Source organism: Mercenaria mercenaria, chromosome 3 (assembly GCF_021730395.1).
Source record: "Mercenaria mercenaria strain notata chromosome 3, MADL_Memer_1, whole genome shotgun sequence".
NCBI classification, from domain to species: Eukaryota; Metazoa; Mollusca; class Bivalvia; order Venerida; family Veneridae; genus Mercenaria; species Mercenaria mercenaria.
In genome coordinates this window covers 57,401,950-57,428,440 of record NC_069363.1, presented here as the reverse complement: position 1 = coordinate 57,428,440, position 26,491 = coordinate 57,401,950, and the positions used below count along the sequence as shown (strand labels likewise).

The window sequence follows — 26,491 nt, the reverse complement described above, 5'->3', positions numbered from 1 at the left end:
AATACTTAAAAGAAATTTCTTTAAATTCTAAATAACAAACAGTGGTTTCCCCATGCAGGTACATATCATAATATTATAAATAACAGATCGACAAAAATTGATATATTCGCAATAGTTGCCTGTGTTTGATTTGTACTTCAGGTTTTACAATTATCTGTCACACTCAATTTTATCTGTAGATACAATTAACATGCTTCTAAATAGTTTCACGTACACAATCATGACAGTGCATTGAAGTGACTGAACGATCCAAGATGCAGTTAAACAAGTTTTATAACGCGAACAGGTGTCGTTTATCGCCGTTTATTTAATTTTTGTTTTCTTTAATGTTGTTTTCCAACATTTTGTTATCAGTAGGTCAGTTAGACCATCATGTTTCTGGATCTTGCGCCATTGGTAACTCATCCTGTGCAAAATTAATAACTTCTGTTTTGCTTTGTTGCCTAAGACTGCATATATCCTATGAAATTATATAGGTTATTTACTATCTGTATTTTTTGTGGGGAATATAAATATTGAACCCATAAAAAATAGTTTGCAAGCATTTGTGATGTTAAATTTAGTCTTTGTTGCCTAAGCTTTGTATATTTCTGTGTTGATTATTTAAGTACACTGTTGTAGAATTTTGTTTCTTTTGTGACGTTGCTATTCCTGTTTGATATTATTGTTTTCAGATTATTTTGTATGGGATGAATGTCTTATGAGCCTTGGTGCCTTTCAAATGCAACTGTTATAGATCTGTCTTCTGTACTTTTTACATTTGTCGTAGTTTATGTCAAAAAGAAATACAACACCAATGGCTTTCAACGCATTTCACATTCTTTGCCTTACGTTTATTTCCTGAAGGTATACATTGTGAGACAGAAGCGGAGTCAAACATACCAAGCTGAATGATTTTACATTTTAAAATAATACACAGTCAGGGTCTTCAGCATATTTGTAAGGGAAAGCTTTAAGTGCTTTTTCATGAGAGAATTCTACATCACGGACATTTAACGTTTTCCATAAGGGAATGATGCACCGGAGGCATTTAGCGCTTTTCATAAGGAAATGCTATATTACGGTCGTTTAAAGCTTTTCCTACGGGAAAACTACAACACGGGCATTAAGGCTTTTCGTAAGGGAATCTATACAAACTGTATTTAAAGCTTTATTAAGGGAAAACTGCGCCAAGGACATTTAACGCTTTTTAAGTTACTGCTACAACAAGGACATAAGGGAATTCTACACCAACTGTATTTAAAGCTTTTATTAAGGGAATACTGCGCCAAGGGCATTTAACGCTTTTTAAGTTACTGCTACAGCAAAGACATAAGAGCATGCTAAAGCGCCTTTACAACAAGAATTTGGACTATTCAATCAAGTACACCAAAACAATCATTTCAGCCTGTTTATTGTTTGTGGCTCTAGAGTAGTACACCGGTACTGCAATGAATATTTCCTTAAATATCCTGATCATCTATCAGGTCGTTCAGGACCTACCTGAACGGCAGTTTTTCATTTATTTGTTTATAAAATATATGATTAAAGAAGCATGTTTTCCTCTATATAGTATACACAAATGATACATAAGCGTATGAGAATGCTTATATAAACGTAAAAAGGTATTTCTAGGATGAAATTTACGTAGGCAATTAATCATAAGAGTCTTTATTCTCAGTGTAATAACATAAACACATTTTCAGACATGTTGAATTGCTTTTATACTTTCCTTTTCACGTGTCACTTGGTATTTCAATAGCAAAAAATAATAAAAAAAAAGACTTTTACTTGAGTAAGATAAATCTGTACCGTGTCAATGCATTTAAAGTGGCCCTCTTTCCTGATTTGTGAGGTTGTGCCACGTTTTTGAAAAGTGGTGGCATCTTTAACCAATGCGTAAATTCGGTTGCTACAACTGTTTAGGTCTAACATCTTTCTTGGTTTTCAATCGTTGCGTGTATATTATCGATAGTCTAATCTCATCGTTACATCGTTATATGAGCCGTGCCATGAGAAAACCAACATAGTGGGTGTGCGACCAGCATGGATCCAGACCAGCCTGCGCATCCGCGCAGTCTGGTCAGGCTCCATGCTGTTCGCTTTTAAAGCCTATTGAAATTGGAGAAACTGTTAGCGAACAGCATGGATCCTGACCAGACTGCGCGGATGCGCAGGCTGGTCTGGATCCATGCTGGTCGCAAAGCCACTATGTTGGTTTTCTCATGGCACGGCTCATATGTCAGTATATATCATATTATTTATTAATGATAACAGCTTTGATGACATGTATTTGTTAATGTTTGTTAAAGTCTGCGCACGAATCTGCTCAAACTAAAATGACGAATACAGGGTTTGAAACATTATGTAATTCACAAAATGTACACAATTTAGTGTGAAGCTGCAAAATTTTAAATGTCAAGATTTCATCAGTCCTAATATACGGAAGAGCATTAGTGCCAGGTGTATGCTATTTATTAACTCGAAATTTTGAGTTAGTGTTTCGAAATTTCGAGTTATTAAGTCAAATTTTCGAGTTATTTTCTCGTAATTTCGCCTTAGTAACTTGAAATGTCGAGATACGTAACTCGAAATTTCGACTTAGTAACTCAAAATTTCGACTTAGTAACTCGAAATTTCGACTTATTTACTCGAAATTTTGAGATACGTAATTCGAAATTTCGGAAAAGTAACTCGAAATTTCAAGTTAATAAATAACATACACCTGGCACCAAAGCTCTTCCGTAGATACTGAAAAGATCAATTAAAAATTGACTTAACCAGGAAATTAAAAATTGTAATTGTTTATTTCTAGGTTTTAATCTTACGTCATCTGTTAAATAAATATTTGATTCATTACTCGTTTCTTAAAACGTAACACGCAGCATGTTAAATGCGGTCAAGGATGTTGAAGTAGATTTGGGTTTCCAGACTAACGGTTGACTTAACGTTATCAAGCGTTTACGTGTAAACTGAATAATTAATAGACACGTTTCGAGTTCGATATTTCGTCATTAAAATGCATCATTTTCAGGGGCATACTGACGTATTTAAACCTAAAAATAAAAATAAAATGGTTGTAACAAGTGAAATTACAGTGTAACAGATCAATAAAAAACGCACTTTATTTGTATAATGTGTCATATAACCAAGACGTCAAGGAAACCCATTACAGAAATGCTGTGTACTGAGAAACCATTTTACGAATCTTTTATTTGAAGCCCTACAGAGTACCTAGCTATATATATATATATATATATAGACATTGGCTATTGACATCAATTTTTACACTAACGAGTCCACAAAAAAAAAACAAATTCTAAAGAAGAACTGAATCCTTTACATCATTTTATAGAGGCTGACGGCAATTTTGACGTTTTAAAAGCAAACCTCGATATCTTATTTCTGTTTGAGGAATAAGAAAATGTTTGAAGCATTTTGTTGTTGCTGTTGTTGTTGTTGTTGTTATTGTATATTGTGTAAATACTTTTGTTCATTCTGTTGTTATTTAAATTATGTTTTGTGCAGTGCAATGAGATTAATTAAAGATGCGCTGTTATTAGATATCAATTACTTTAATGATGATTATTTTTGCAATTATTTTGGTGATGCTCCTTAATCAGAGATATGATTAGAGACACTTTCATTACGACAATAATGTATCATATTTTACGGGAAATACGAGACTGACTACCAAATGAATCAACACATGAAAATGAGTGATAAAATGTAAACGTCATAATTGTTTTAATAGGAGCAGTTGGGCTATTTTAAGCACAGTCACAACCTTTCTGTTTAAACAACGTGGGTTTTTTTGAACCCGCCTTGTGGTTTTTTGCCCACATCATTTTAGTAGGTATAAAGGGGGAAAGATTGATCAGAATGTACCAACTGGATCATTATTAGGTATACATACTTTAATCAGTTTAGTGACTTCCGAAAACAAAGCAAACTTCTAACCGTCGTTTTGCCCCGGACATTCAGTGAGTAAATTAATACTTTTGTGTCTTCTTTACTTTTTATAACTTTATAAAGGATGCGTAATATCAATATCAGGATACACTTAAAGATATATTATGCTTAAAATTAGAGCAATTGCTTTACTGTCTATGAAAAAAAACATAAATTAAACATATTTGTGTCTGCAAACACGGCGCGGTGTTAATTTTAACTAGGATCCCTCTTATCGATATCAGGATACGCTTAAAGATATATAATGCTAAAAATAGGAAAACATGCAAAAATATCTACGAAAACATAAAATGAACATTATTATGTCCGCATACACGGTACTGTGTTTGGTTTTAAAATACTTAAAACTAATAAATATATAAGTTACCATATTTGAACTACGTGATTTCACTAAAAGAGTGGATATTTTTTTAAATACATGATTGTTCGTTGATATTTTCATGTATGTTTCGGGACAGCTTGTGTATGAAAAGAATCAAAACCACTGTCTTACCCTCGAATGATCGAAAGAGCAGACTTATAGGGTCAATACACTTGGTTTTGCTATATAAAGGTTCGATCCCAAAAATCATATTTTACTGAATTGTGTTAGTGTGCCGTAAAACCTAAATTAAATCAATAAAATCTATTACTTGATATGATAATATGATATTTAATTGTGACTGCAGCTCTTCTAGCATTAGCCAAGATAAATTTATTTTAATTTAGATATCTAACGATAAAATATCCAAGTCAAAGTGAGCATAGTACATCTTTAAATTCTTAAGGAATAGTAATATAGGGAAAATTTATGACTTGCAAAAAATGGATAACCGAGCCTAAGTGCTCACTATCCTGTTATTGACTTTTTTTCAAATTATTTATGTAAAAGGAAGTATATCAAACGTTATTGGAGTTGTTTGCTTACATACATTACCACAAACCTACGCGTAACCCACTTAAGAAATATTATTATTACTGATAAAACAATGCGGATGAAACTCATTACAGTCAAGACTTTTTTTTTCTTCAATTTATCCGGTTACTATTTATACATTTTCGAAGTGAACAAAAACAATAAACAAAATATATTTTAACCATTTGCCAAAATGATATGTAGTTGAAATACTTTTCTGTGCATTCTTTTTGTTATAACTGTGCATTCTTTTTGTTATAAACTGATACTTATTATTTCTACATTCAATTTGATAGAATTTGAAAGAGAAAGAAGGTGGAAATATCATTTTGCAGTCAGTTTTTTCTTTTCTCAGAAAGGATGTATTCAGTCGATGAGTCTTCAGGAAGAACCAATTCAAAACATGACGTTGTTCCATGATATTTGATTGGCAGGAACATAACTGATAGATAAAACAGAAACTATATAAGTCTTCCTAATATATTCATATACAACACTTGCGTTTGATGTGTATTTTATGAAGTCAAGGTAAGCGTAAAACTTAATATTCAGTTTAATTTTTATACTCAAGTCTTATTCTTCCCACATTTCTTCTTAACCCAGTTAAATAACGACTGTCTTTGATAAATGTAACCATAGTTCCTGCTCTGTTGCGTAAATACCAGTACTGACTTGCTCCCCCACCCCGCGCCCCGCCCCGTCAGGAATTAGTGACGGAGTGCATATGACTGAAATAACCACGAACAACATTCTCCTTGCCTTGGTATCGAACGTATAATCTTAAGTTCTACTTACAAAACGGACGGACAAAATTATGTCAAACTTCTAACTGAATCAAACCACTTTTTACCTAATTATACTCTCCTTGTAAATCATACATGCACTTGTTCATTATCTATATAAATCAAATATTCAACAAACAAATTACCAAGGTTCAAAGTTCATTCATTTTAAAACTCACAGCAGTTGATTGATGAAATAATGATACTTCATAAATTTGGGAATGTAATACACTTCCTTCTTGAGTGTGGAAACGGTACGTCGTTGCCGATGAAGGTTGTTTTTTATGATATACGTATCGAACGAAATATCAATCTGACATCTACAGTAATTTTGGTAACATATCTAGTGCACTTCAGCAAATACAACATTCTGAGCATTTAACATTTCATTCAACTTTTCAGGAATGTCGTTAGTATAAGAATTTGTATTTGAGTATTATAATTTTAATACTTGATAAAATCTAGATGGAATAGAAGGCAAACCTAGAAAAATAGAAACAGACCTGGTTTGATTGTGTTCGTGAGAGGTGATGAATACTACGACCAGGCACCGGGTTGGGTTGAATTCTGTAATAGTACTAATACAGATGTTGAATTGACCCCATGATCCCAAAAGACAAGAAAATATAACAACACCGAAACTGTAGTATAATAAGAAAATAAAAACACTCCAGAGCATTTTATGGTGTTCAAGGAAGAACGACATTGTGCGAGTTTGTAGTATCTCGAACTCGCTTATGATTATCTCAAAATTCCGGTTATCTCCAGGACATTTTTAAGTCCCGCCTCGAAAACACGTACACAAAATGTCATTTTAAGTCGAATTTCGGTTATCTCGAAGAAAAACGTTCCATCCCTTGGAATTCGACATACCGAGTTTTCACTGTATTTCATACTACAGGTACAGCTTCGTTTCATATATTGATGAGGTGAGCGTACAATGTTTTAAGATATGTGACAATGGGCAGTTCCTATGGAAATACGACCAGAATGTTGTTGTTTGCTTAATTTAAAGCATTTTTAAGTAGCAGTTCTGTTCAACCAACCTTCATCGGGTTCATCAAAGTGCATTAATAACAGTTATGAAAATATTTAGTAATAAATTTAAGTGTGAAATATTTGGGAAAACTAGTTGGTGTATAATCAGTACATGAAATGTCGCCCGTTATGCATTATTAATTAGACTCATAAACTGCGTGACAATATGCTGAATTTCTGTTTTAGAATGTGTTAAATGTCTACAGAAATTACAAAACTCTTAAATCTTCTCTATTTAGCAATAATGCTTACTTGCGGGAGTTAAATACGGACGTGGACTTATCATCTATACATTTGTAAATCTTCGAAAGTTTTCCATAACGACTTGATAGAAAATATGAGATATTTTTAGGTATTGCCCTATACCTTTAATTCATGTTTATTATTCACAGAGACAAAGTTTTCGCTGCGTGCTGTTTGTGTTGATAGCTGAAATAACTGTTGAAAATGGCGTTAAACCTGTATCCGTTGCGGCTACTTTTTGTTTTCATTGTTTTGGCATTCGTATCACGTAAATAATGACATGAACGTTTCAAGATATGGAATTCGAAATGTACGCATGCTCGCTGAAATAGATAATGATCTTTAAATATTCATGTGTTAACGTACACTCATGTGACCTTCATATAGCTTAGAACGAATTGAGAATTTTCGCTTAACGTTTTGATGAAACAGATGATACTTATAAAAGTATGCAAAGTTTTCTTTCTACAAAAATAGCTGACAGATTGAAATAATTTAAATCCCTCTTGATGAATACACACACTGCGTTTTGGAAAAACAACTTAACAGATAAAGAGATATCCGAAATTGAATAGAGTAGTTCGAATATGAAATTATTTTAACCATTTCCCCATGTAGTGAAACGTGTTCAAGATGAATAAAACGATTCGGGCTGCTGTTCATAGCCAACGTGGTATAATTCTTAGCAAATCAGTTGGCAGATTTCTTCATTTAATATATAGCGAAAGGTTATTTTAAACCTTACATTTGTACCAAAACATCACTTCTCCTTTGATTCTCTACAAAAGGGACATTGGCCTATGTGTTTGAAACATGAATATGACTGTTTTTGTGAATTTTCTATTTTGTGTTTTGCATTGATATGTTAATACCATTTCCGCTGTATATATAGATAAGGTAAACACGTGTGGCCTTGAACCTGCATTTCCAGAAGATGCATAGTTCAGTGGAATCTCTTCAGTCTCTTGAAAGCACTTTTATTGAATTGACATACAATATATGCATATCAATTAGCGAAAAAATGACAGGAAGTCAGTTGATATTGTTTTGCGTCATGCTTATGCAACTGTAAAAGTATTGCATTACGTATAGACTGGTTCGTTTATTTGTTCAGAAATATGTGTCGTAGTTATTTTTCTTAGCGAATTTTCGTGTCGGTGATCCAATTTTAGCTTGGATTGCTTTATGTATTAAGCGAAAGTGTCTGCATCAGATGACCTAACCCTTTCCTTGCTAAATTTCTATAATGAACTTGTCCATCTTTCAACTTGGTCAGTACCATTAACTGTTAAAAGGGGTCCATACCAAAAAGATACTGACTGAATGGCGAACAGTGCAGATCATGATCAGACTGCACGGACGTGCATGCTTATCATGATCTGCACTGGTTGCAAAGGCAGAAGCAATCGGGCTAAGGGCTAAGACAGTAGTTCAAATACTTTATGTTTTAACGGAGAGGGATGTTATCATGTTTTTACTGTCAAGTTAATTTCTAAAATAATTAAGTAACAGGCGACAGTATTTTACGATAATGTGTTATGTTTTAAAAAATACCACAAAATCATTGTTTTCGAAGCAGTCCCTTGCCTTTTTTTCCATAATGAGGAAATAATAGACCAACATACAATATGGTATTAACATACAGTTTTATATATTTACATGAAAACAACACACAAAGCAGTCTGACTGCAGTACATCAAGTGAATTTTAATTCATTTGACACATAATGACAACGAAATTCCTTAAATATCGAAAGGGAGAGCATAAGATGTTATGTTGTGTACCGGCAAAATGGGGTTCGAATTCGTGCAGAATCTCAGCAGATTTGGGCGTGTTTAATATGTAGATTTAAATGACATTCGATGGTATAAAATTACATACAGAAGTTTAAAGTTCCCTGCCAAAATATTATATTCAGCGAGTTAACATCTTCCTTTTTATAAACTGTAATTTTATAAAAGGCTATAGCTTCAATTTTGAAATATTTCAAATAGCATTTGGATTTAAGATTTAAATTGTAAAACGCATTTGGTGCTCGAATGAGCGTAAAGATAGTTAGAGGTAGATTTATAAAGCGTATCATCGGCCAAGGTAAAATACCAACTTTGCGTTATTTGAGAGACCATACTTGTTTAATTTGGATGTAAAGTACGAGAGTTTAGATAACCATTTTCATTACAGTTTTGAACGGCTTAATATATGGATTTATGGATCTTGAGAGCTCATTGGGTGATGCATGAGAAACGGATTAAAGTTTTTTGTTTACTAATTTGGAAATAAACATCATTCTAAAATTGGAATTTGGATTATATAGAACTTGAACCAATTCATCACTAATATTTAGAAAACTCATTCCGCACAAATTAATTCGAGTGCTTAAAAGAGTTTTGGAGTTAGAAAAAAAGGCATTTGTGTATTTTACAGGATTTCCTGTGTAGAGTGTCAGTTTTATTCCCAATTTGGATTTATAAATACGGCCGCTTCGGATTTCTTTCATTTTATGGTAAGAGCCATTACTTTTCTTAATTTCATAGAATCAGCAGAAATATATTATTCAGGAAACAGATATCCTAGTTTAATTTCCTATTAATATAAAGTGTCATACCTGATTTTCCTACGCATTGCTCTTTTTTTTTAATCTAAACAAAAATACGAATGATATAATGTGCGGATCATATGTTATTGTTCTGGAAAAAATACAGTTATTCAAAGAAAGGTGAATGAACACAGATAATGATGTCTTACTTTTGCTAAGACTAATGATTTAAAGGAGTTCAAATTTTGAATAAACGGCTCATTTTGTCGCTTTGTATATTACTGCAAACTTCTGACTCGAGGGTTCTGTGCGGGTCTGATAGCGTTGAGTGTTCATAATACTGTGCAGTTGTTTGTTGCGAATTTTTCATGTGATTCTTACCTCAGAAGAAATGCTGCAATATGAGCATAAATTTACCTGTTGGCTTCTGAAATACTTAATTAAAACAGCATTAAATATCAGTTTATTGCTGTTTAAATCAAGTTGCAAATAAATCGTAGAGCTAAAACCAAATATTTTAATGAAACTGTATGATAATAAATGTAATATTAATATTTCTCCAAGTTGCACAACCCATTTTCTGCAAAGAATCGTGCTTTATGCGTTATACCGTCAAAGGCTTAGGGAACACTGAAACGTGTACATCTGCGAACTATTTTGCGCCAGCACCGTAGTGTGTTTTCTTATGATACTGGTATCTTAAGACACTTTTGTTGTTTCTGTTGCTTTTGCGCAATGGTTACTGATGATCAGCCCTCGATCAGTATCTGCTTTAGTGTATACTAATTTGTTTAGCTCGATTGTGATGAAAGCTTCAAGCTTATTGGAACCACTCCTGGAAAAAACCAGTACTGGTGTCATATGCGAAGTTATGGTCGTGACCCGAGTGGGGCTCGAACCCACGACCCCTGGATTGAGCGGCCGACACCTTATCCATTAGACCACCGCTCCCTCTTCTGTTTTTGAACTGCAGAACGAATCGCCATCGATTGGATACTTTTACATGTGCATTTGAATACAAATATTTGACTTTATCCTGTTTTTTAATGCCTGCTGGTACAAGGGATTAAATTTTGCACAAGTTTGTAGAGAAAATGTAAGTCTAGAGACGCCCAAACTCTAACCCTTTATAACATGCTCATAGTTTTTGGATCCATACCGTGGACTTCAGTCATTGAACACAAGATACCTACTTGAATAAATGCTGTTCATCCGCCCTTTCAGACACAATGAAGCATAAATGCTACCCAAGTATAGGCCGCTATCTGGAATAACGTTCTATAAGGAATATTTATGATGTGAATGATGTATAGTTTTCATTCATAAAATATTTGTGTTTTTATTGTAACTGGAATCTTTGCTTTTGTAACTGGAATAACTTTCTACAAGTAATATTAATAATGTAAATGATGTATAGTTTTCATTCATAAAATCTTTGTTGTTTCATGGTTTATAATTAAGCTTGAAACTAATCAGAATTCCTTTCACGTGTAACTGGTATCTGAGATACTTCTACTTCTGGTATTATTATCTTAAAACTCGAAAGTCACAAACTACCTTTAGGCTTTGTTCTGAAAACAGGATATGTGAATACCATTTTCTTTTCTTTTCTTTTTCATCATCAGTTGAAAAAACAGAAATGTGAAGGATTGCTTTCCACAGAGAGAGGTGTTCTCCAACAAAAATATACATCTTAAACAGACACATTATCGTTATGCATCTACGATTTCAGAAAATTTAAATTACTGACAAAACAACCATTAATCGGCACATAAAAACTCCAAAATCGCAAAGTCATTTCTTGCCTAATTGATTTTTGAAGCGTCGGTAAAGACATCTTCTATCTATCGCATCCAATAGATCAAAATAATGAATTGACCATTATTTCTCCTAAATATAGATCTTCTTTCAAAACGAGGCTGCGCCTCTTCCCAGCTTCGCAAAAATGACGAAGCTAAATTATAGGCATAGGTTAATGGAGGGTTTCCCGTCTACTGAATGGGGCTTCTTCAATTTACGAGCTATCCAGCAATTTATTAGTTGTATCTTTATTTTGAATATGCTTAATAACAGTTGTCATTTTAGATATATTTACCAGGACAAGATGGCACGTTATCTACAGCATTAGTAAATGTGAAAATATGCCCACCCTCTCACCCTTACAACGGGTCGCCAGTTCGACGACCCCGGCCCTCCACATTATACATCGGCACGACCTATTTTCGGGAAAGATGCTTGAAGGGCCCCAATTGACTGAGGAATATATTATAATAAACAGGCACTTAGATCGATTGTTTAACCCTTACCGTACTGGACACAATTGATTCTGCCTTTGCGACCAGTTAAGATCATGATCTTCACTGTTGCCATTCCGTCAGTATCTTTTTGATATGCACCCCTTTTAATAGTTAATGGTACTGTCCAAATTGAAAGATGGATAAGTTCATTATAGAAATTTAGCAGTGTAAGGGTTAAGCACGTTCTGTTCCTTCTGATCTGTCCTGTTGGTCGCAGCATTGCTTTCTACTGCAATACGCAAAGTATAATAAGTGTCCACCCTATCGCTGTATGGTTGTATATTAATAAGAGAATATTTGCAAAAAATTACGGCAAACACAATGAAGGTTCCCATAGTAAAGAAACAAAAGGTAAACCGAAACACAAATAGATTTTGATAAGTAATTGTCACATTGGATTTGTAATATTGTCCCATATAAAATATAGGCTATCTTTAACTGATAATGAATATTAATTTATATTGCAAAAATGAAAAGAATGTATCTAAGGCCAAAACATATGCGATTGAGGTCAGATGAAATATGTTTTCACAACTTTAACGAATTCTTGTCGCGTCTCCGTTTTTATCTTTCGGAAACAAAAAAGAGGATTTTTATAAATTATACTACCGATAGAAATCAATGTAAATCTAAAAACCTTTAATAGTAGTAATTGGTTTGTTTATATCAAAGTACTTTAGCTACCTTTTAATACTGTATGTATAAAGTACATTTCGATAAAAAAAAAATAGCATGTACGCGGGGAAAGTTGGATCCTAAGCAATTCTAATGTTCTTTCAACATCTTTAATACCTAACTAACTTTTGTTTTGACATTAAAATTTAGCATTTGGTTGTTTACCTCTTTATGAACGAATTTTCTTAATACTTTTCTAAATAACAATAAAATATCTCTTTAACAGGCCAGTCATCCGGGTAGTTGAAAAGATGTACTGGTAAAACATTGAATTTATATTAGTGTATATATGATTATATCATTTACTTACTACTTATGATTGTATTATGTACTACCTACATTATAATTACAGTATGTACTTACATTTAGTTTGTAGGACTTTTGTGAATTGGTCTTGTTTAAGGTGTGTTTGTGTTTTCGAAGAGGGGGTGGGGGAGGCTGGGTATTTAGATGCAAAAATTTCAACTATGAATTGGTGCAGCACATTTCAGACAAAGGCTTCATGGGACTTTAAGATGAGCTTTTATTTGATCTTGAACATAATATATTCTGTCTAAATGTGGCGAAGATGTTTGGTCGACAGAGCTATAAAAAAATCTGATATAAATCAGTTTTAAATAATTAGTGTTGACATTGTAAACATGGCGACCTTTATTAGATGTGGGGCGGAGGCGTGGAATGAATATGTGCAAAAAACAAGTATCATATAAAACATTAAAACTGCACCAAATAATCAGTATCATTATGATAGGTATGAGTTAAGGGGAGTTAGACAAGATGATTTTCTAATCCCCAGGTACTTCACTTTAAAGTAAACCTGTGTACAAACGGATTACAAACATAATCTTATTTGTATATTCGTCCTCAGGAAAAAAGTAATGTAATCAAATAGGGATCAATTGTACATAAATATGTCCATTTAAAACCTCTGCATACCCCGTGTTTGTCATTTATAAAAAGATTAGATGTAACATATAAGTCTTCTTGATGTCCGTATGTTATATACGATTGCTTATCTTATATTTTTAAGTAATTTCTTTACTTGATATACGATTTGAAAATGCTTAAGCTAAACAGTGTTGAAGCCATATTGACATTCGAAACATACACGTCATACCAAAGTTGTCACCAATTGCTTTTAATGAGTAGGCAAAATTCAAGCTTTTCAGTTTTCAGTGTAAATAAAATCGACAAATGTATCATATTTTGATTTTACAAAGGCGCCTGAAAGTTTGGGGTTCTTTACCTTACAGTCATTCGTCTTTCGCAAAAGTCAACAGTTTTATCACGCTTAAATTGCATACAATATCTTTTGTCAATACACATATTTACGCGCAGGAACAAAAAATGCGAGTCGTATACAAACACCTTTTGCCTTTACGGTTTTTCATGAAATTTATAATACGTCAGCCATGCAAAACATTGACTGTTTTGGTATAGTTTAAAGACATATATATTGGTAACAGCCTAAAACTCGAAAATTTGGTAAGGAAATCGGTATAGCCTGTACATCTGTTCTGTTCTTAAACATATGATTATGGTCTGGATATTATACTGAAATAGTTTATCTACTATAGCGGAAATTTATTCATGAGATATACCGATAATCTAAAATATATGCAAAATAGGTCATCATTTCATAATTTATTTTATTAATAATGAACATAATTGAAGAGGGTACGAGATGTTATTTTATCGCTGCAACAAGTAATGTTCCTTGTTCTTAAATTGCACATGATGGAAAATATGTCATCTGGTATCAGTTATCTAAAATGTACGAATTCTTAACTTATTTTTTTTACGGTAATATGTTATACATTAAGCATAATTATACAGTTATGTGACAGAGTAATGTCAAATCGGTTGGACAACTATTTAAGCCAATTCTGCTCAATGTCAACTTCAATTTCTAGTAAGAGTATACTACATTCTTAATATCGCGTTTTAAGGTACACGTAAATGCTAAACAAGTGTTGTATAAACTGACAATAAAAGTAGAAATTACGGCTTTATGGTAATGCAGAATTTACAAAATGTTTTAATTTTTGGCTAATTTTCGTTACTTTTCCTGTCGCTTTGTTTAGGTTTTGATATTTAGATATCAAGCGTTCATTTTGGAGACTACGGTCTTTTAATACTCTTTTTGGCAATATTACTGGTTAGATAATCAGGGAGTGAAAATCTCCAATCAAAGCCGTCTCTGACGCACATTGTTCTTTTTTTTTATAAATGATACCCAAATACATTTGTACTGAAAAATTAGACGAAAAAATACAAATTAACTACACCTCAAATATTACCCGTTTTAGTGTATGCATTTTTGATTTAAAACTTAGTGAGGCAAGAGGGAAGGGAGAGGGGGTTACATTGTTTAACGCCGATATTAAACTGACTAACAGGTGTATCTTGTCCAAGTTCCACAGTCGGCAGCTTTGGGTTACATTCTTCTTATGATGTAATAACTTTCTTATACAATACCTAGTTATACAGTGGTCATAAACGGATATTTATATGGCCATGTACAAGCTACACACCATGAGTGTCCCTTTCTGGGTAAATATTTCACGGCCGACCTGACGAAACGTTTATAACCAAAATTGCAAAAGAAAAAGAAAGAAAAGAGGTCTAATGGATAGTTTGCCTGCCACCCAACCGAGAGGTTGCGAATTCGAGCAACGCTAGTGTCACAATGGCAAGGAAGTTGACTCGGGATGGCCCAGTGGTCTAGTGGTAACACGCTTGACTGTCAATCCAGAGGTCCGGGTATCGAATTCCGGTCCAGACACTGGGAATTTCTGACATGCCTCTGGGTGTCTCCCACCTAACTAAGACGCCAGTACTTGTTCTTCCCAGGAAAGAGGGATTCGCGTGTATCTATGCTCAGTACCCGGCAAAATAAAGAATCAGACTGTCAGTTCACAAATACATAGGCTAAGTTAGCCAGACATCCCTGTATCTAAACTTTCTTGAACGTGACTATCGTGCTATATAAATTTGGTATAATAATGATAATGATCAGAAGAATAAGATTCAGTTTTATTTATAATCGAGCTAAAATAAAGTACGAGTACCTTAGCGCAATTGAGATAAAACTTATATTGCAAAGCTTTTTCTGTCAGAACATTCGCTCATTTCATATCACAACCCTTTAAACATCTTTATCAAAATATAATAAAACACAGATATTTATTGTATAATATTTTAAATATCAAACTTACAAACAAGCAAACACCAGCTGTAAATGGTGTCAAATCAGTTTAGGTTTGGCTGTTTTGTGGGGTAAAATATTGAAAGCATAACTAAATTTCAATAAAAAGATTCCCAGATTTCGTTTATTTACTTACATTAAAAGTGTCATTGATGTCTCTAAAAAGCATGAAAAATGGCTTTTCTCCCTATCTGATTTTGATAGCGATATTTTAATGCCTAATAACTACTGAATCGTGGCGTTTTAAAGAGCACATGACTTATGGGTATAAATAATCATTAATTATGTTTCTTTTCAGTATTATTGATAGTGAAGGCTAGGGCTGGTCAAAAATCACCCAGATATTCGTCTCATTTCTGTGTCAATTTATAAATTAGTGAAGCCGTAACGACAGTCGGCAATTTCCGTGCGTTAACGTATCCTCCGTATGCGGAATCCTTCGGCCATAACGGAAAAGTACTTACCATAACAACCGGAGAATGCCGAAATGGCGTACGCATACGGAAATAGCCGATCGTAACTAAGGGTCCGATGCCTTAAATAAAAGTATTCCAAAATGCTTTGTTGGAGCAGGTCAACTTTTAAGGAATGTTGCTATTAAAGTTTCCATTATGGAATTAATGGTGCCTATTCTTCAGACATGTACAAGCGTCAAATCATATCGCTATTCACTTTTCATCTGTATGAGCGAAAGAATATTATCTCGGCGTTATCGCATATTTGAAAATCTTTGTTATGTTAAAAGCTACACAACTTTCTCTATCTATATTCATATTGCGTGTGTGTATTTTTTACAAACATATCCTATAACATTCGTCGTAAATTCGCTAAAGAAAATAAGTTTTGTAACTTATTTTAACACATTAGGTAATGTTGTAAGAGCTGTTGGTTGCCGTTACAGTTATGACAAAATGTTTCACTTTCTCCAGTTACTGAATACTGATAACGATAGTTGTACCAACTATTTCAAAATGACATTTCTTGTATTGTAAATTTATGATTTCGACATTTTCTAGCACATCATCAAAGTTATGTAGAGTCTTTCATCCTCTATGCCATTTTGTATGATAAATGAACGCACACTGTCCTCAAACTGGTCTAAAACAGGGGACGTAATATACATAATGTCCTTGTGCCGAAAATTCTGGTCAACGAAAAAGCTGTAATTATGTAATGGCCCTTATTTTTCATAAATCTGTTGCTGTTTTCGTCCGTAATTAACATGGAATTTGAACAAATTGTAAAGCATTCTTGATCTATGATCTTAAGATAGCAGAAAAGTTCAGGCACGTAATAAATTAAGTATAAACTTTACGTAAACGAATGCAAAAAGGATATCGCTCTGTCACGCAGGAGGTCATATAAACTACCGTAAATGAAAATTATTTTGCGACATTGTCAGTTTCGTTCCGCTCATAATGAATTGAGGTATGCTTCTATTGGAACAAAACCCGCTTCTATTCAAGTTATAAAAGAACCGTCTGTTGTCAACGTATAAACATCGAATTCAAGCTCTTCAAAGTCACAAAATTTCCGCGTTCTGTGTTATTTCTGGTTTACAGTATACAGAAAAATGCACTTTTTTTCGGTTGCGTATTTGACATCTCGCGAGATTGATGATAAAGGTGCAAAAAACGTTTTAAGGTCGTAATAATATTTCATGCGAGAAAATTTCAAAACCCCCAAGTATTCATTATTTTGTGTTTAATTATTTTCCTTTTGCTATGTGTTTGGGTACATTTGTGAGTACGTTGGATTGATTTATTCTATGGAACGCGTTGTCGCTATCTAATAAAAAGCCCAAGGAATTTATCAAGTGTGCATGTTTTTTGAATATTTGCTTTATAGTATAAACGAGTATACGCAAATTTCCTTACATTGTAAATAGGAAGACGGCGTCCTTTTTAATAATACCATATGCAAAAATGTCTTGTGTAAATAAAACAGTTATTTTAATAAGTCGAATAGGACATAAAGCTTACCATGGGAAATGATAAATACTTCGGAATCTACGCAAATAAAAGCGAAATATTTCAACAGGTCAGAGTGGTTTAGTATCACGTGTCATTAAAACGTAATACAAGGCGTTTTATCTCTTAATTTCAACGTAGTTCGGTCCTTATGAACATCATAGATACACACTTTTGAAAAATAATCATGTTCAGAAAGGCAGTGCTTAAAATAGCTCTGTATTAAGCGTACAAATTCTGGACTGTAATTACGACTGTAAAGTAAATATGCTTTTACAGTGTCATTTTTCAAACTATTGAGTTTCTATACTGTATGTACACATTGGGAAGTGCCTTGAGACTACGCCCTATTTTTCTTGTACGACTACAAACAGCAAAACCAACGAAAAAACAGCTGGGTGCGCGTAATTTCCAATTATAAATCTTATGTTTTGTGGTTTTAGACGAAATATTTTACTCTCGTTGTTTTGGAAGCATCCAAAACAGAAGTGGCATTTCTGTTAAGCTGGTCTATATAATGACTCAGGGAAATGACAGGCAAAAGTACCGTGAGAATCAATTTTTAACATCGGTGTTCCAAAATAGACTAACCACTTAAATGAGAAAAAAATGGTAAAATCATTTTGTAATTTCTTCCACCTGATTACGAAATTCTTCCGGAAAGGGGTCGGTATAACGTGGTTATGTAAATATCTCATAAGCTATGGTTTTGGAGTATTGACACTTCAAACAAAACTCACTAATTTAATAACTATCAAAACTAAATTTGTAAACCTTTGAGAGGGTAAAAATTACAATACATCGTAAAATGTTTTTAAAAGTGGGTGTTAATCTAATGGCTAAGTAACGAAACTGGTCCGCTGGAATGCATTTTGCGGACTGTAATGAGGAGTGAAATAACTTCACCGATTTCTCGTAGCTCTGGAGTATCGAGAGAGATATATAGTTGTTAACGACAGTATTTTGACAGATGTTTAATAGATACAGGCCAAAAATTAACATTATTACTAGGTTTTTTTTTGTGTGTTTGAGTTTGTGAAAGTTTGGTTCAGTGGCTGTCTAGCCGGAGGTAGAAAGTTCGATCCCCGAGTCAGAGGTATGTCCTCCGTGACTGACAAAGACCGAACGACTAAGATCTCCATCTCGGAATCATTTGACTCGTGAGGAGAAGTTGTAAACGGATTCTACGAGCACTGGAAACGTAACTGGCCATTGTGTATTACTGAAATAACTAAACTCAGTAAAACAAACACGGAATTTGCTCTTCACCCCATTTTAGTGACTCACTGACTTACAGTGGGACGGGTTTAGTTTATGGTTACACAAACTATAGGACGCTTCGTATGAGAAGAATGCAGTATTCATACAAAAGGAATGCGTTATCTAGCGATTGATTTCTACATAAGCTTCCGCTCTGAATAAATTAAACACATTTCCATTAAACAAAGTAATTAAAAGGCAAATAAAACGCCCTCAACTACTTTTGACAGTGATAAGACCGACCTGCTGCTCTCTGTTTGTTTTACGCTAGCACAAAAATAGAATGTTCACACATTTTTGTTGTAAATCATGACCTGAGGGAGTATAGGGTGGATTTGTGTGCGCAGAAAAAATGGAACAGTTTTCCTGATAGTACACCTACGTACTCTTCAATGGGCTTATTAATTATGCATTGTACTTCACTCAATGAAGTGTTGTAGCAACATATGTTAGGTCGCTATCTACAGATGCACATGGAGCATCATTAACTATAAAATGGTTGGAGTTTAATTCACAGTAAATTAATTGATGTGAAATGGCAGACAAGAGCATATATCACTGTCTTTGAAATACGGAGAAAAACATCTACCTAATTTATAGTTCTGGAGTTGCATTAATATTTACAACTGGAGTCGCCTGTAGCCTGGCTTCCGACTAGATAATCGTTTGTGTTTTTTTTTGAAATCATTTTTCTTATATATACTTGTCATATGGGTAAACATTGTACAAAACTAGTTTGTATTACAATCGTGCACGTGTTTGTATGGGGGTATTGTAAAAGAAACCATTCACGATACACTTGGCTTAGGTCAACTACCTTGAAAATATGCCTAATCAGCATATTTCATCTAGAAGATATTGCTGTAGGAATTGCTTTCTTTTTTTTTCATTTGAGGTATAACCTATTTCAGTTTTATACTTTGAAACTTTTTATACACAAAGCACGAAAAGCGCCTTCGGTGTAAGTAGTTCAATAATTACTCATTTATCTATCTATCTTTTGAGAGAAAAAATATCTTTTCTACTAACTTATTTACTTATGTTGCGGAGAACTGTGAACCCGCTTTCTTCGAAGTGAACTTAATCGTTGGCTCAGGACTCTGTGAACTCAGCAGGGTTCAAACCCATGATCCCTTCTTTGTACGGTTGACACCACTTCCCCTGAAATGCAATAACTGGAAATTATTTTGATTGCCTAAAAAGCCCGAAAACTATACAGAACAAAACGTATGAAGATCTCGATTATAGATTCGGTATACAAGAGGTTTAATTGTATCCATTACCCTGCTAAATTTCTACAATGGACTTGTCCGTCTTTCAATTTGGACAGTACCATTAACTGTTAAAAGGGGTGCATACCAGAAAGATACTGACTGAATGGCGAACAGTGCAAATCACGATCAGACTGCACTGATGTGCAGGCTGATCATGATCTGCACTGGCCGCAAAGGCAGAATCAATTGTGTCAAGCATGATAAGGGTTATGTATTTTGATTTTCTATGTCAAAAATTTATCACATTCAATTAACATTTTTCTCCAAGCTACATAATCCTTTCGGAATTTTAGACTTGTTATCACATTCATACACACAGATGGGTATCTTCATAACCAGTTTTAGGGGTAAATAAATAGACAAGTACTTAAACAGTCTTTGTAACTACATATCTCTCATAACACATAATTCATAACGACATCATGAGAGGTTTTTGCGCCTTGAAAGAACTCGCTGTGTTTGCTGCAAAACATCCAAAGTTTTGAATTACTAAGTAACGTAAATAGATTAAAAGTATCTTGTTCAGTTTTTCATTTTTTCCTCATATAAAATTTAATTGAAACGCCAAGTAATAAAATGCATATCTAAAAAGTAATCTAACATTATAAGGTACTTTGAAAACATTGATTTCAGCTTTATTAAACGTTGTTAGATGCGGAATATCTATAACACTTTGCTTTTTTATTCTTAGTTGTACTCAAAAGGCATATGTTGTTTGAAATGCGTTTTTGTCTTTGATGATGGCTTCATTTGTTATTTGTTTATATGATAATAAGAGTGACGACGATGATGATGATGATGATGATGATGTTGTTGTTGTAATTGTTGTTGTTGTCGTCGTCGTTGTTATTGTTGTTATTGTTGTTGTTGTTGTTGTTGATGATGATGATGATGATGATGATGATGATGATACCAAAATGATTATGTAAGATTTAGTGTAAGAAATCTACCAAATGTCAAATGCTATAGGCATTCAATTATATCATTGATCAATTGATTTTATCAATATTCCAATGCCTCCCATTCATAATGACTTCGTAATGACTCAGGTCTTCAAGGGCATTGTTGCGCTGCTCGTAAATATGACAGAGTCTGTGTGAAATATTTATTATGGATCACCTATGAGTCAGGTGTTGCAACTATGATGTTTTTCACCTTTTTTATTTAGAATTCCTATCCCAAGTTGTGCTGACTAACCCAGCAACGGTGAAGTCAGAGCTGCATAGATATTATAGGTCCAATAAATCTCTTGCAATTCCATTCAAAATTGAAAAGTTCCTTGTTGTGCGAAATTGATAAAGCGTAAACTTTTATCATAGTTTATTTTCCGAGTATTGTGCAGCTCGCAGTGAACAGTTTTTTCTCAGAAGTGATTAATAGTGAATGGCTTGTAGGTGTTAAATAAGCCAAGCGTTTTTTGCTATAATATCGACAGCAGTTACATGTTTTTGTTATAATTTGAATAATGAATGAAACTGCCACTGTTTATACAAGTATCTCTGCTGCTAAGTGGAAATAGATCGCTCGACTTTAATTGTTTTCTCCTGTCTATTTCAGAATAGGCGTATCTTAGTCTTCGTGATTAATTGATCAACTTGCATTTTGGCGTGGGAGTTTTGGACTCAGCCAATCAGATTGGAGTTACTGGAACTGATATTATTTGGAAACGAATACCGAGTGTTTCGGCACAGCATCACAGATTCTGTGACAATTGGCAGATACTATATCTGTGATTAAGAACGTGTAAAGACAAACAAGAATGGTGAAATTTTAAATTAGTATTGATTTGTCGTATGGTATAAAGGTACTGAAAATCCTGACAATATTTATTTCCGATGCAAGCGAAGAAGAACTAAAACTGCTGGACAGAAAACACATATATGTAGAAAGTTTTCAGTATATTTGTGAAATAAGGACTTTAAGAAATCTACAGTCTTATCGATAAGTGGATTTAACTTGAAGTGAATTTTTGTTAGGAAATTTGAACATTAAGAGCTATAGCGCAAAGACGGATTCCAACTGTCAAAAATGCACCGGAGCCACCCCCGGCAAGATAAGGTCAGCAATGAAGTCCAGAGGGTGCGCTCAGCTGCTAGTCACGCGACTCGAACCTGAGTTCACGTGCTATCTACGGGGCTGCATTTATCCTCGCGATACTCATGCCATGCTACCTTCTGGTCCGCTACTAAAGGTACGTATTTTTTCAGCACTCACTGATTTTGAGAATGTGATTTCTTGTTTGCATTTTATGAGAGAAATAAAAAATTAACTTAAAATCATTTACCTATAACATTTTACATATTAATTTCATTTAAATGTACAAATAATCTTGCGACGTATTCTCTGACAAACTTGATAGTCGATCCTCATACTTGTTTTATCTGACTTTAAGTAGACAGTGCTTATTTCCGTGATTTTTTATTGATAATTGTCTGTATTATATAACTAAACTTTTTAAAGCTAACAAGACACTTAAAATTGCAGACAGCGCAACACTTGTTATCTATTTTTAATGTATTTGTTTAATTTTAAATATTTTTCTTTCATGTTTTTTTTTGGGGGGGGGGCATGATTCTGGCTTAATTCAAAAGCAATGAATGACATTAATAAAACTGCTGTGTTTTGTTTCTCTTCGCCTACTTTAAATGAATTTAATAAGACGTCTTGATGACTGTTTATCCACAATTGTCAAATTTTACAGTACGCCTGTAATGGTGTATAATTTATCAAAGTTTAAATTTTAAAGTTTAAACACTTTAATTGCGATATCTTGAAACCTTTATAATTATAAAACGCTAAGAAGTACGCGCATTAATGTTTTTGACCACTGGCCTTTACTTACCTTGGAATTTTAAACATTGTTAGGTTAAAACGGGGGCTGCCTTTTTAGTTTTTAAATAAAATGGTTTTGTTAGAATTAAAACAAAACGATTAATTCGCAAAGAATGTAATAAAACTTGTCAAGGCGTTCCGAAAACGAAGAATTTTTCTGACAGTTTTAAGGCCATAAAGTGGTTAGATTGTCGTAAAAGTTGAATGAGCAGTTGTGTTTGTTTGAAACTTTCTATCCGGCGAATCAATGAGCCAGGCGTCTGTGCAAAGAATGCAATCAGCTTTTATTTCTTCACTGTTAATTGTATTTCCAAAAATAGATTAAACAACATAAAAAGTATTGAATTTCGTTAAAATGTGCAGCTCACGAGCTGTTAACGATATTTGCTCAATAGAATAAACCCTTTAATTTGATCCTTAAAATGAATAATGCACGGTTTGTATACATCATAAAATGGTCAAAGTTGAATGATGTCTGTAGCGGTATTTTACGGCATAACATTCCAGTGATTTTTATGTTGTTGTTTTTTTTTTTGGCACACAAAAATGTTTTGATTGTTTCCCTTTTGTACCGGCTTTTTCGGAATCAACAAAATCAAGAAGAAATGTAGATATAAAAACGTGGATATACTTGGAAAATGTCTTTATCCAGATAGCATTTTTGCTTGAATTTAACTGTTGACTTAACCTTTGTCGGATTAAAACTAATTACTCATCTAAATTAAGATATAGACTGATAAAATTTTTGAGGAAACAAATTTGTAGTCTCAATAGTCTAGTCGTAATATGCGTTTTAGGATTCGATTAAAATGTGGTTTAGAACCTTTTTTACATACTTTTTGACGTTTTCTGGGGCTGTATGTTCGAATCCCATATCAGATAATATACGTCGCGTGGTAAAACAGTTATCAAAACTTGGTTTTGAATCCAAAGTCTTTTGAATAAACGTCCTATGCTAAAACCAACTGATATAACCAGCCGATTATACATATGTGTCAAAACAATGCTGTATAAGCTGACAAAGCATGTTTGCTAACTGAAAAGAAACAAAGCACTTTTTTTCAAAAGTGTACCAAATTTCAGTCAAATGCGTTTTATCATGACATAGTTAGCTGCAACATAGATACTTATTAATAAATAAGGAAATTTTCATTTCATGATACAAGTCTATGTGGTAATGTTGGTTTAATGCTTTATACTTATTGACTTGCGTTCGATGCCTGCGTGTGGACCTCAGAGACACCTGTATTGGTGTTTCCTAGGAACCGCACTCCGGAGCGAACAGAATAGATTTCAACTTTTTCCTAACTTAGTTAAACTCACATGGTTTTAACAAATCTATGGCACCCTAAACACACACCAACACACTCTTACGAAATTCTGCAGTCTTTTATTATGATACTTCCGCAACATTTCGGACTTGCTAAATATAAAATGTTTTTCTTTACAGGTACGAGGATTCCGAAAATTGATACTATCTGTACTGTATATTGTTCTACTGTCGTCTCCGACAATTGCTCATCCGCTGGAACCTATCAAAGACAAGCAAATGGACGGTCCAGAAACTACTGTTAGTGAAGATGGAAATAAAATTACTTTTCATACGACAGGTTGTCGCCCCTTGACTACAGAAGAGTTGCGCACCCTTATGGGTGGCGCTTTTGATGAAACTAAAATGGCGTATGATGATGAAAGTATGAAACGGAGTTTGTCTGTGATAAATGAAAATGATGCCGATAATATCAATGATGATGTCGGTAGTTATTTAAAAGATGAAACAGATATTGAGGATATTAGTGATACTGAAGACAGTGACGGTACCATAAGTGTTCAAAGTAGGAAATATATGAGGCGAAAAAGGGACGTTGACGATAATACAAACACCCCATCTGATAACGGATTCCTTTACCAGAACATGTTGTATGACTCTATTTCGAAAAGGAAATCTCGGCAAAAGAGAAGTTCTAGTTTTGGCAAGTTCCATCCGGCTTGGGAATGTAAAAAGGAGAAAAGGTGGCTTCATATGAAAGAAGGCTATTTTCCAACACGAATTTTTGATGGATATTGCGTACAAAAATCATGTTTCTTCGGAATGTACACTTGTAATGAAGTAAATTATAAAATCAAAGTTTTAAAACGGGACCCAAATGACGCTTGCCGACCTCGACCCATGACTGGCAACGCAACAGTATATGAAGAAACCTGGACATTTATACGCCAGGTCGTAACTGTGGCGTGTGAATGCGGAACGCCATCTTCAAGATCGAAAAGCAGTAAGAAGAAATCGAGAAAGCGAAAGAAAAACCGAAATAGATCGAGGGGAAGAGATGAATAAAACGGGTTTTTATTATAAAATGTACAGTTATTCCAAAAACAATAACATTCCCATTTTCACGTGTTCAGAGTAAAACTAAACGACGAATCATACTTCCTGTGTGATATGTTATTACGAGAATAGATGTTAGTATTAACATTTACGGGATGAAAAATTTATGAATCCTCCATTCCCGCGCGAGTTATTTAACTGAAAGTCTCGTGCGACGAGAAATGTTCCGAGATTTCTGTTAAAAAAACGACATTCTCATCCAGAGTGTAGAAATCCAGGGATTATCTCCCTTTTCTGACACAATTATCTCCATGTCTGGTTGATAATCGTGTAAACAGTGTGACATATTTGAAGCACATGTGATATAAATTATAATGAGGCATTCCTTATGCATTCCACAGTACTTGTTGGAATATGTAGCGCCATACTTATACAGAATGTAACTAGTTAATTCGCGAGAACAGAACACTAAAACTATTTTTAAATTTGGCCAGTAGATATGAGCACAAATTACATGTGGAGATTAAAAAACGGGACGGAAACCGTCGACATAATGGTTCTAGTATTTGTGTAAACCTTGTTACGTTAAATGCATATTTAAATTATTGTTGTATTACTATTTCTATACTGAAAGTTATAAAAATACAAAAAAATAAATTTGAATCATAAAATATGACTTCTTCTGTATTTTCTAAATTTACCTTTACAAACGTCTGGCCCCGACTCGTGCAAACTCCTACACGGAGCAAAAACGTCTGCTCTAGGACGAGATTCTAGATATTTTTCTTCAAGTTATAAACTCTCAATTAGGGGCCTTCGTGGCCGAGTTGTTATGGTAGCTGACTTAAAATCACTTGCCCCTGACCGCTGTGGTTTCGAAACCTCTCTTGAAACCCGCCCGAGATGAAATAAGGTCCGGAGCGGTACTTTGGTTTTGAAAAACTGGAAAATCGCTTTATGACGGCCAGACGTTAAACACAACAAAATATTACTTCCGGGTTTCATTTCCATATCGGAAATACTTTCACTACCAACCTCTGTATGAATGAAGATATTTAAAAGGATTACCTCAATTTTAGGTCTTCAGTAAGTGTACAGTGAATTTAAATCCAGTCTGTATTCGTGAAGGTTCCAACTCCCAATAGTTTTTCTTTGTTCTATCAAAGAAGCTTCAATAGGCCTATTGTAAAGAAAAATAAAACAC

General features: G+C 33.9%; 1 protein-coding gene across 2 annotated transcripts; it reads left to right on the top strand.

The window, feature by feature from the left end:
• Positions 1-5,048: 5,048 nt before the first annotated feature.
• Positions 5,049-25,960, top strand: LOC123524653 (uncharacterized). 2 transcript variants are annotated; one of them, XM_045302996.2, is made up of 3 exons: positions 5,049-5,374; positions 21,687-22,320; positions 24,412-25,960. In XM_045302996.2, exons 2-3 carry the CDS (start codon positions 22,195-22,197, stop codon positions 25,294-25,296), a joined length of 1,011 nt encoding a protein of 336 aa, XP_045158931.1. In that variant the 5' UTR covers positions 5,049-5,374; positions 21,687-22,194; the 3' UTR covers positions 25,297-25,960. The 2 variants fall into 2 exon arrangements, with proteins under 2 accessions (XP_045158931.1, XP_045158930.1); XM_045302995.2 differs by lacking the exon at positions 5,049-5,374 and adding an exon at positions 8,938-9,412.
• The last annotated feature ends 531 nt before the right edge of the window (positions 25,961-26,491 follow it).